The 12762-nt window shown below is 44.1% G+C and overlaps 1 protein-coding gene across 1 annotated transcript; it reads right to left on the bottom strand.

The window, feature by feature from the left end:
• Positions 1-883: 883 nt before the first annotated feature.
• Positions 884-1837, bottom strand: LOC142007697 (olfactory receptor 51G2-like). Its single transcript, XM_074984381.1, has one exon. The coding sequence runs from the start codon at positions 1835-1837 to the stop codon at positions 884-886; it is 954 nt and encodes a 317-aa protein (XP_074840482.1).
• Positions 1838-12762: the final 10925 nt, after the last annotated feature.

Raw genomic sequence — 12762 nt, 5'->3', positions numbered from 1 at the left:
ACTGTGCCTCATATTCTGTTTTGAGGAGCTCCCTCTGTTCCATCTCTTTCCCCTTTGGCCGTTCCCCCTGCTCTTCCAGCTTCCTCTCTGTGGTGAACTCTGTCTAGGATGCAGATAGAGTTTGGCAAGATCAACAACAGGAGCACATAGCACCAGGGGAAGCCTGAACTGTCCATCTGCCCTGCAATTTATTTCCTGGGTGCAGGGATATAGGTTTGGGTGTCTTACTATTCCACACTTCCCACAATCCAGGACATATGGAGAGACTGGGTCTTATGAGAATGGCTTTAATATTCCCTTGGTATCTCTTGTCTTGGTATCTAGCGTTTATGGAATGGGGAGGTGAAGAGACAGCAAAGTGGGAGAGGTTCCCTGAGTGGCTTCTCCTCTGGCTCCTGGGCTAATCATGATTGTGTCACGTGTCGTCCAGATCATGAGGAATGGTCAGAGCTGCCGCGACAGGAAATCTCTTCAGCCTTTTCATTTACCCACACTAGTTTAACCAGAGACAGGAAAGTGACAGGCCAGGTGTCATGGGAAACAACATGAACATCCCTTCTCTTTGTTGACTGTACTGAGAGGAATTCTGAGGTCATAGCAACCACCAACATGTCTCTTTCTGGGCCAATATCCAACGGGTCCAATTACACTAAAAAAAAAACCAGCTGCTTTTTAAAGGGCGTTCTTGCATTGGACTTATGTCCCCATTGCTCGATCTACCCTCTCTATCCTATCAGCCATTGCTTCTAAGTTTTCACCCACGTCTGTTGCTTCATCCAGAGTGGACATCAGAACCTCATGTCATCTCAAATGTAAGAATGTCAGTATCCAAGATAGAACAGGAGGCCTTATCCTGTGGTTTTGGTCTTCCATCTCCCGTGAACTAGACAGAATGTAAAAATTGACAGTTGACAAACATCCTGACTATCTTCATACGGAGGTGTTTGCTTTTCACACTGTACACAATTGGGTTCATCAGGGGTGGGAAAAGTAGGTAGATATAGCCTAGGATAATCTGAACCAAAGAAGAACTCTTTCCAAATCTATGCATCAACGTTAGGCCGATACATGGCATATAGAAGGCAAGGACGGCGCAAAGATGGGAGACACAGGTGTTTAAGGCCCTGAGGCACTCTGCCTTGGATGTGATGCTCAGTACTGTTTTGAGGATCATCACATAAGAAAGGAAGATGAGCAGCGAATCCAAGCCTTGAGTTAAGAGTGCATTCCATAAACCATAGGTTACATTAACTGTAACATCTGAACAAGCCATTCTCATAACCTCTCCATGTGTGCAGCAGCTATGGGTTAGGACATTTGCTCTACAGTATTGGAACCTTTTCAGGAGAATGGGATATGGAAGATTTACAACCACCCCTCTCAGTACACACACCAACCACATCTTGGCTAGTCTCTGTGGGGTTAAGATGGAAGCATACCTTAAGGGGTCACTAATTGCAATGAGGCGGTCAAAGGACATGAACAGGAGGACAGAGGACTCAATGCATGAAATTGAATGAATGAAGTACAGCTGGGCAAAACAAGCATCAAGACTGATCTCCCTGGAGTTCAACAAGAATATTTGCAGTGTTGTGAGCATGGTAGTTATTGATAATCCAAGATCTGTGATGGCCAACATGGAAAGGAAAATGTACATGGGCTCATGGAGACTTGGATCTTTTTTTATAACAACCACAATGAATGTATTTCCCATTATGGAAGTAATATATATTAAGAAGAAGGGAATTGAAATCCAGAGGTAGATGTATTCTCGTCCAGGTATCCCAGTGAGAAGGAACACTTCATGTAGGAATCTGCTGTCATTGATAGCAGTCATAATGTACTAGACAGGTCCAAGGAGTTCTATTCCTCTCTGAAAGGAAAAAAGGAGAGGAGATTTAATGACATTTAATGGTACAGGAGCTCAGGAAAGATCAGGCACAACAAAATCATGGATTTGTACCACCAACAGAAAAGCTGTCAATGGTAGTATGGATAAGATCTGCAGTCCATCTATCTCTTTATGGACTGGACAGTTCCTGATGTTTTAGGGGCAGGTGGAAGAAGCCTTGTAATACAGAGCTTTGAGATTTCTACCACCTAATATAATTATAATATTTCCAGTTGTGCTCGGTTGGCTGATGCTCACTGTGAACAATTCTGGTAGTACCATGGTAAACTAGACATCGCAGATGCCTCCACCTCAACCCCATCAGACGGGAGAATGGACTATATAAAGGCTTAGCCTGACTTTTTGTGGATGCTCCAAACTGCTATTGACTCACGGATGCTGTGATCCTACAGATACACCAGGTCACATCATGCTACTCTCCCTCCTGGACTGTGGATCTGTTCCACTAGGAGATGGGGGAAACAAACATGGGATTCCAAACCATACAGAAATTCAGTATAAGTCTGGTGAGAATATTCAATGATGAGGGGATGAACAGACCTGCTGCTAGCCTGCATTCTCTTTATTACATTTGTAGAACACTGCTCTGGTTCATTTTCAATTTGTTGACCACTTAACATGTATCTTGCAGTAATTAGTAAAGATATATTCTTTTTTTTATTATATAACCCAGCTTCTAAAATATCTAACTGATGGGGATTGGTTGTGTATAGTTTTTTCCACACTGAGGGAGGAGAAGAACTTCATATAACTTTGCACCTCAAGAGGGATGGACATCTCAGTGCTGTGGCAAGTCCCTTAACCTGAGCCCTCACAGAGCAGATCTCAGTGTTTGTATGGTTCCTTGGAAGGTTTAGTCCCATCTCTGGAAGACGCTTAAGAACCTGACTCAGCAAGACAGAGTTCAGCAGGTGCAGGTTGACAGAAATAGTCGCCTCAGTATCTTCATCATGTCAGGTGGCATCCCAGGTTCCAACCCACCATACATGGCCTCATTCCTACCTTGCGTTTGCGAGATCCACTGCCTGTTTGAGTATTTGTATGAATTTACAATTGGATCCTTTGCACAAACACCCTTTCTGGATCTCTACTTCTAAGTGTAGCCTCTCATATCATGAAAAGGTTTTAACTACATGGAAAGTGCCTGTCATTTCATTTATCTGTCCTGCATCAAGATATTTATGAATGTGTTTCATTGCCTAATTTTATATTCTTTTTCACATTTCTCCACTACTGAAAATAGAAATTATACCACTACCTCTTTGAAGTGGTATTAGTTATTTGGAACAGGTTCTTCATTCAATGACTGTAACTTCAATGGCATCATTCATCATTTCTATGTATAAATTCCATCAGATCTGTGATCTTTTATCTGTAACTTATGAAAGGCTCTCAGAGATACACCTGGAACTTCAAGGTTTCTTCTCAGAAAGTGAAGTACTCTTCCAGGCCAGGCCAGGCCCGTGTTTTCTGCATCCATAGATATAGCTCATTCTACAAGCTTCTTTTCACGCTCATGGGCCCTGCCTCCTCTAGCAATATAAAGACTTATATGTATGTGTCAAGTTACTAATTAGCAGTTACTTCACCTGGAGCTTAGGGCTGCCTCAACAATGGCTGAATAACAATTGACCCTAAGTATCAGAGGGGTAGCCGTGTTAGTCTGGATCTGTTGCAGCAACGAAGGGTCCTGTGGCACCTTATAGACTAACAGAAATGTTTAGAGCATGAGCTTTCGTGAGTTAACTCACTTCTTCAGATGCTGAATTGACCCTAAGTTTGCAATAATATCCATGTGAGTATGGTAATAACTTCTTGCCTGTATATTGAATTATGAAGACATAAAACCATCTTTCTGCAACTCGGCCTTCCTCTCTGCTGAAACAAAGTCCATTGGTTTTGTTCTTTGATGATTTTTGGAAAGTTTTCCAAAGGTATTGCAGTGGGACTCCATTCGTTATCCTAAATGTATAGGCTTGAGAGAGCTTCTGGTCAGTTCCCAGGAGAAAGTATCATACAATTTGTTCTTTGAAAAAAGTGTTAATGGCACAAACTCTTTGTAAATGTTGTTTGAGTAGTTCTGAATTATTTAATAACCAAAAGCGTTGAAGCAGTAACGTTACCATTGCTCCTTCCTACATAGATTTCACAGACGATTTCGAGGCAACAGTGGAACATAAACTGTCTTTTGCATTTCTTCAGAATGTGAAAAGATCTCAGCACTACAGCCATCATTCGGTTGCCTGCCAGCAAACAGAAGAATAAAAGATCCTCTTTGGCTTTCCTCAGGTTCTGTCAATATGTGGCCTTTATCTGGACCAGTAACAGCCACTGGACTCTGGTTATAAAATTCACATTCTCTGAGCTCTTTCTCGCTAACACAAAGTTACTCCAACATCAGTTGTTCAGGCTCATTGAGGAAATGCAGGAAATGGTTTTCAAATTCCAATAGAGTATTCATGGGACTCGAACTTAAATAAAATAAATAAATATGTGGAGATACACATCTCATAGAATTGGAAGGGACATTATGAGGTCATTGAATCCACTCTTCTGGCTGCTTGGCAAGACAAAGCAGCATCCCTCAAGGGATGTAGCTTACAACCCTGGGTTTTGGAGGTCCGTATTCAAACCACTGAGCTATCTCTCCCAGCTTTATGTCTCATGAGAGTAAGATATTGCTCTTGCTCTCTCAGATGAAGGACAGTTCACTCAGTGAGCACTGCAGAAAGGTTCAGAGACAGCACAGAGCAACCAGGTGAAAATAGCCTGTATCTGGGCTCCAGGCATATTACACAGCTTATTGTGCCAGTGCTGGGAGTCTGTGCAGAGGTGGGGCACCTGTTGCTGAGAAGCTCTTAAGACTGACAGGAATAGAAACCACTGGCGAAGTCTGAACCTCCTTGGCCTTCCTGGGTCTCCATCAAAGTAGAAGGGTTTAAAGTCAGAGACATGGGCACACATTTGTTTGAAAACTCCCTTATTCAACCCTGTTGCACTTTTTTCCTGCTGTTCTTATTAAAGTGTGTTTTAGTTCAGAAAAGTTAGCTGATGACTCCTCTTACTCCTACTCATAGGTTCCCACATAGCTGAAGAGAAAAATATGTCACTAACCCAATTGGATCTGCTATTAAGCTCAGTTAACGCATAGCGTGCTGAAGCCCAACGTCTATTATAAGGGTGGAACAAGGGTGGGATTCCACCGCATGAGAGGGCATGGTGTGTGGTGTGACATCTGGCACTCACAGACACCGGTAGCCCTCTAACTCTTACAAATACCTACTGGGTAGAAATGCTGGAGTGCTCCTTCTGTCAAGAAAGGGAAATATCCTTTGAGACCTCCTGCCACAGAGCAATGCAGGTCTGAATTCCTGTCTCCCACATTGTTAGAGATTATAATATCTTTGAAAAGGCATTTGCTGGTTACATTTCTAAAGGAAATACACCTTGGGTAGTTTGGAAACCAAACAGCGATATTCTGTGGGGTTTCTTGTTGCTCATTCTCTGGCAAGATCAGGACCAGAGCACACAGCACTTCTAGAAATGGGGCCATCTGGGAAATCCTTAAACAGGCCATCACCATTTTAAAAGTCAAAGCTCACCTGGAATGTCAGACTTCTGTGTTCAGAAATAACATTCTGAGCAGCATAGGAAGATATAGGAGCAGGATTCCCAAGCAACTATCATCCCATGCTTCCAGCACCGTCATTGTCTCACCTCGAAATCCCAGCTGAGACCCCTGCCATTGCACAGAACATCTAGAGAAGGAAACAGCAGCAGCCTTTCCATGAACTTCATTGTTTAAAAGACAAAGCAACATGCTTACATACCCAATTTCTTCTAGAAGGTGAACTGCTGCCACCTAAATGATGAAGAGCTATTGGAGAGGATGTACAGGCAGCAGTCAGTGTGTGTTCATTTAGGAAGGCAACTGCAGTTATGAAGCCTGTTTGCACATTTCCTTGGGGGCCAGTTGGCCATCAGGGACCCTCAGCTGTTTGTCTGTGTGTGCACCAGCGTTAAAACCATCATGGCCAATGGTAAACTTCAGGAAACCAAATCATAGGGGATGGCTGGTGATGCAATGCAGCTGAGCTGCAGCACCTGCCCTGTCAGTGTATCTCAGGTTGGTTGGACACAGTTTGTTGACAAATCCACACCACTTCTTCTCACCTTATTACCTGCTAGCTTTTTGCCAATGGAGAAATTATTTTCTCCTTTATCTTTCATTGGGTTGTCCTTATTTCCCATTTTAGAGCTGGGCACTAGATTTCTCCCTTTCCTGTCTCATGAAAGATCTCCCTTCTCCATGACTTTTCAAATAGCTCCTCAGTCAGGTTGTTGATTAATTTAGGATGCTTCTCATTACAGCCTGGAGCCTTGAAACATTTTAATTTCCCCAAATAGTTTTAACTTGCTCTTTATGTAATTTAGCTGCCAGTCCTATGCCATTTTCACTGACCTTCCCTGTGTTAGGTGTCCTTTTGCCAACAACGTTTTTGTTTGGCTGAACTTACCTTCTCTAACGCATAATCAGTTGGTGTTTCTCCCCTTTTCCTTGTTTGGGAATCCCCCAGTATCCCATGCTCAGGTGTCCATCTTCTGTAGGTCAGTGCACTGTTGTTTTTATCCCATTACTACGTACAAAATTTCATTGCTATAACATCTTGTGGTCAGCTATCCCACCCAAAACTTTTCAGGTGCTGTCAAAACAAAAAGCAGTCAAGTAGCACTTTAAAGACTAGCAAAAACGTTTATTAGGTGAGTTTTTGTGGGACAGACCTACTTCTTCAGATCATAGCCAGACCAGAACAGACTCAATATTTAAGGCACAGAGAACCAAAAACAGTAAGCAAGGAGGACAAATCAGAAAAAGATAATCAAGGTGAGCAAATCAGAGAGTGGAGGAGTGGGGGGGAAGGTCAAGAATTAGACTGAGCCAAGTATGCAGACAAGCCCCTATAGTGACTCAGAAAGTTCACATCACGATTTAAACCATGTGTTAATGTGCCGAATTTGAATATAAAAGGCAGCTCGTCCACTTCTCTCTCTAAAACGGTGCGATAATGTCTCTTCAGTAACACACATACCTTGGGGTCATTGACAGAATGCCCCATTCCATTAAAATGTTGACTAACTGGTTTGTGGATCTGGAGTGTTTTGATGTCTGTTTTGTGCCCATTGACCCTTTGTCTAAGGGAGTTAGAAGTCTGTCCAATATACAAAGCATCTGGGCATTGTTGGCACATGATGGCATATATGATGTTAGTAGAGGAGCATGAGAAAGTGCCCGTGATTCTGTGAGTAACCTGGTTAGGTCCAGTGATGGTATTTCCAGAGAAGATATGTGGACAAAGCTGGCAGCGGGCTTTGTTGCAGGGAAAGGTTCCAGGACTGGTATTTCCAGGGTATAGACTGTGGCTGTTAGTGAGGATCTTCATGAGGATGGGAGGTTGGCTGTAGGAGAGAACAGGCATGTCAGTGAGGACCTTCTGGAGTGTGGCATCCTGATTAAGGATAGGTTGTAGGTCTTTAGTAATTCGTTGCAGCGGTCTGAGTTGGGGGCTGTAGGTGATGACCAGTGGTGTTCTGTTCTTGGCTTTTTTGGGCCGATCTTGTAGTAGCTGGTCTCTGGGTATTCGTCTGGCCCTGTCGATTTATTTTTTTATTTCTCCTGGTGGGTAATTCAGGTTTATGAATATTTGGTAAAGTCCTTGTAGTTGTGCTCAGGCTGACATTATACACAAACAATGCCAAATGAGATATAATCTGAACTATGCTGAACGCCATGCTGTCCAGACTCTCAAAAATAACCCAGACATCATAATCAAACCAGTTACAAAGGGGGTGCTGTTGTCATCCTGAATAGGTCAGACTATGAACAGGAGGCAGCCAGACAACTCTCCAACACCACATTTTACAGACCTCTCTCCGCTGATTCCACTTTGGAATTCCAAAGGAAATTACAACAACTTCTGAAGGAACTCCCTGCTGCTACTCAGGACCTCATTAACTCAGACACACCATCTCAGCCGCAGCCTGGATTATTCTATTTACTTCCCAAAATCCACAAACCTGGAAACCCTGGACGCCGTATAATTTCAGGTATTGGCAACCTTACCACCAGACTATCCAGTTACGTGGACTCCCTCCTCAAACCCTATGCCACCAACGCTCCCAGCTATATCCGAGATACCACTGACTTCCTGAGGAAATTACAAAACAGCGGACAAGTTCCTGATAACGCCATCCTTGCCACAATGCATGTAGGGGCTCTGTACACTAATATTCCACATAAACACGGATTACAAGCAATCAGGAATACCATCCCTGATGCCACCACAGCCAATCTGGTGTCTGGCCTCTGTAACTTTGTTCTCACACACAATCATTTCCATTTTGGGGACAATTTATACCTCCAGATTAGTGGAACTGCTATGGGCACCCGCATGGCCCCCACAATATGCTAATATATTTATGGCTGACCTGTAACAACGATTCCACAGCTCTCATCCCCTATTACCACTCGTCTACTTAAGATACATTGATGACATCTTTATGATTTGGACCCATGGTACAGAGGCTCTAGAGGAATTCCACAGAGTCTTTAACAATCTACACCCCACCATCAACTTATGCCTCGATTACAACATGCAAGAGATACATTTCCTGGACACTACAGTACTAATCAAGGATGGCCTGATCAGTACCACACTGTACCGAAAACCTACTGATCACTATACTTATCTTCACCCTTCTAGTTTCCATCCTGCACACGTGACTAGATCCATTGTTTACAGTCAAGCTCTTAGGTATAATTGAATTTGCTCTGATCCAACTGACAGAGACCAAAAACTACAAGAACTTTACCAAATATTCATACACCTGAATTACCCACCAGGAGAAGTAAAAAAACAAATTGACAGGGCCAGACGAATACCCTGAGACCAGCTACTCCAAGATCGGCCCAAAAAAGCCAAGAACAGAACACCACTTGTCATCACCTACAGCCCCCAACTCAGACCACTGCAACGAATTATTAGAGACCTACAACCTATCCTTAATCAGGATGCCACACTCCAGAAGGTCCTCACTGACATGCCTGTTCTCTCCTACAGACAACTTCCCAACCTCATGATGATCCTCACTAACAGCCACAGTCTATACCCCAGGAACACCAGTCCTGGAACCTTTCCCTGCAACAAAGCCTGCTGCCAGCTTTGTCCACATATCTTCTCTGGAAATACCATCACTGGACCTAACCAGGTTACTCACAGAATCACGGGCACTTTCTCATGCTCCTCTACTAACATCATATATGCCATCATGTGCCAACAATGCCCAGATGCTTTGTATATTGGACAGACTTCTAACTCCCTTAGACAAAGGGTCAATGGGCACAAAACAGACATCAAAACACTCCATATCCACAAACCAGTTAGTCAACATTTTAATGGAATGGGGCATTTTGTCAATGACCTAAATGTATGTGTGTTACTGAAAAGCAATTATCGCACCGTTTTGGAAAGGGAAACAGCCGAGCTGCCTTTTATATTCAAATTCGGCACATTGACACATGGTTTAAATCGTGATGTGAACTTTCTGAGTCACTATAGGGGCTTGTCTGCATACATGGCTCAATCTAATTCTTGACCTTCCCCCCCACTCCTCCACTCTTTGATTTGCTCACCTTGATTATCTTTTTCTGATTCGTCCTCCTTGCTTACTGTTTTTGGTTTTCTGTGCCTTAAATATTGAGTCTGTTCTGGTCTGGCTATGGTCTGAAGAAGTAGGTCTGTCACACAAAAGCTCACCTAATAAACCTTTTTGCTAGTCTTTAAAGTGCTACTTGACTGCTTTTTGTTTTGATAGTGTATAGACTAGCACGGCTTCCTCTCTGTTAGTTGTCAGGCGCTGGTTTCAGATCTTGCGATCTGGTGGTTTGATGTCATCATGGAGAAAATTCCCCTCCCCCTGCATTTCTCTTCCTCGAGTTCCCCAAAATTTAGGAGTTACCCAAACTTATCTCAGCCAAAGTTCCTAGGCCTCAGGCCTCATGCCAACTGCAGATTTCTGACAGGTTGGAAGCCAGTATGTTCAGTGCACCCTGGTTCAGTGTGCTAAGAATGCAAAGCAGTGCAGATAATGGAGGTCAGAGGCCAATTAGGATGCAGGAGATGTCAGTTCCAGAAGGCACCACTGTGATCGCCTCATCTGACTGCCTGTGGAGCACAGGCCAGAGCTCTGCCCCCAAAATAATTCCTGGTGTCTGTCAACATGAACAGCTTGTGTCATGTACATGAAAGAGAGGGATGGCAAAGAGCCAGTTATTTGGGTTTGACTCACTAACCTCTTCTCCCCCTTCCTGAGTTGAGTTCAAAGCAGTGGTGGGGCGCGGCTTCCTCTCCCCACTGGAAACAGCTTCAATAAGCACAGCCTATTCTGCCAAACCCATGCAGACAGTGGCTGCAATGAGCTGGTTCAGAGAGATTCCATTGAGATTGTTGTCAGATGGTCTGCTCATTTCACTGAGACCATCTACCCTCCCTTTGGCTTTCCCCACCCCTGTCTTGCTGAGACAGAAGCTCTGGTTTCCCCCCAGGTCAGACTAAGTTTATTGTGTTTTTAGCTTTCAGGTTCAAGAGGAGTCAACAGCCACCAAGAGTAATTTGTATTTTCACTTTTATTGACAAAGGGAGAGCTCTGACGTGCAGTTTATTCTTAAAGTCAACACTTTGGCCTCAGTCTCAGTACAGATAGCAAATACCTGACACTTTTTCTTGATCTTTCTGTTAAATTTGTGTTGTGCCAGTTTACTTTCATCAGAATTTCCAGATCTGAAAAATTGGGTCTCTCCCACAAAAGCTCATCACAAAATAAATTGTTTTGTTAGTCTCTAAAGTGCTACTAGATAACTTATTTTGTTTTCTGAAGTTACAGACTATCACGGCTCCCTCACTGAAAACTAAAAACAGTTAGCACTAGCCCCAGCCACTCCCATCGTGCTGTCGGGAAAACAAAGTATAGTACAAAGCATCATGACACACATTATTACAGTGGTCAAGTGTGGGTTGCGTAGTCTCCTCTGCAACACCGAGCAGCTTTCCCCTTTCCATTATATTTCTTTTCTTTCCAAGTAGTTTCATTTGCCATCTTGTACTAGGGAGCAGTGTGTGAAGTCACCAGGAGACAACCATGGTTTGCTTCCCATTTCTTAAATAGAATTTCACCTACATGGGATGTCTAGGTTGTATTCCCCCAACACATCAGGAAAAGTTTGAAATGCAGCATGGAGAACAGCACCGGGTGGTTAGGCTGAATGTCTTTGTAGGACCTACCAAAGTTTTGGCATGCAGGAAAAACAAGGCTATAAATAGATTCTTGTCTTGATCAGTGGGTCATTAAGTCCCTGAAATGCCACTAATGGCTTTCACTCAAAGCTTTAGTGGTACCTTAACACCTCAGGGACTGCTTCATGTGCCCTATCCTTTTCCCTATGGTTCGTGCAATGACGTACATTTAGCCTGGGTTACTTGAAGCAAGATCCCTCTTTGTTGGCATTCAACAATTCAGTCTTCTCCATTGCACAGGATCTTCTACCTTATAGCTCCATCCTCCTCCCTTACTAAAGAGCTCCATCAATGTCCTAGCTGAATTAGAGGTTGGCTTAGAATTGCTGAAAACCGTGCCCCACATTCTGATTTGAGGGACCGCCTCTGTTCCATATTTTTGCCCTTGGCTCTTCGCCCTGCTCTTCCAGTTCCCCGTCTGTGGTGAACTCTGTCTAGGCTGGAGAAGGAGTGTGGCAAGAGCTACAAGAGGAGCACATAGGACCAGGAGAAGCCTGAACTCTCCATCTGCCCTGCAATTTATATCCTGGCTGCAGGGTATAGGTATGTGGCTCTTATTGTATTCTCATTTCCCACAATCCCAGCCATAGGGAGGGACTGGGTTTTATCAGAATGGGTCTCCCTCCTGGGGTGCCTCTTATCATGGTATCAAGCCTGTATGTAATGGGAAGAAACCAGGGTGTGGGATTTTTGGGTAAAACAAGAACACAAGTTGGGATTTTGGGATGAAGAGTCATCAGGGAAGAAGAATGGCCAGGGGTCCTGCCTCTGTGCCTATTTCACCTTTTGAAAAGGTCATCAGTGTGTAGTGAATGGTCTGGGCTGGGGTAGAAGCAGGCCGGGCCTCCGTCTGGAAGGGAACTTGGTACTGAGCCTCTTGGAGAACTGTGCATGTCAGTCCCTCACCACCAGGTAGCTCTGCTCTTAAGCCATGAGGAGTGGGCTCAGTAAGTGGGAGCTGCAGAGCCAGTGAAGTGGGAGCGGTTTCCTGAGTGGGTTCTCCAATGTCTCCTGGGCTAATCATGACTCTGTCATGAGTCAGGTGTAAGCACGTGGCTGAGCACTTAAGGGAAGAGTGGTTGTCTGTGCTCCTTAAATAGCCCCAGTAAACAGCTGGGGTAGACCCTGTGGGTCACGCAGGACCCCGAGCATGAGGAATAGACAGAACTGCCATGACAGAAAATCTCTTCAGCCTTTTCCTTTACCCACACTAGCTTAACCAGAGATGGGAAAGTGACAGTCCAGGTGTCATGGGAAACAAAATCCACATCCCTTCTCTTTATTGACTGTACTGAGAGGAAATCAGCGGTCAGAGCAACCACCAGTATGTCTATTTCCAGGCCAACATCCACGGCGGTCCAATGGCACTCAATAAAAACAGTGGTTTTTTAAAGGGAGTTCTTGACTTGGACTTATTTCCCCATTGCTCTATCCACCCTCTCCATCCCATCGTCCATTTCACCCATGGCTGCTTCTTTCTCCAGAGTGCAGATCAGTAGC

The sequence above is a fragment of the Carettochelys insculpta genome, chromosome 1 (assembly GCF_033958435.1).
Source record: "Carettochelys insculpta isolate YL-2023 chromosome 1, ASM3395843v1, whole genome shotgun sequence".
Taxonomy (NCBI): domain Eukaryota; kingdom Metazoa; phylum Chordata; order Testudines; family Carettochelyidae; genus Carettochelys; species Carettochelys insculpta.
This window is presented reverse-complemented; position numbering and strand designations above follow the sequence as displayed.

Bases quoted from the DNA above. Each gene is read 5' to 3' on its own strand.
- LOC142007697 (XM_074984381.1), bottom strand. From the start codon at position 1,837: ATGACTGCTATCAATGACAGCAGATTCCTACATGAAGTGTTCCTTCTC.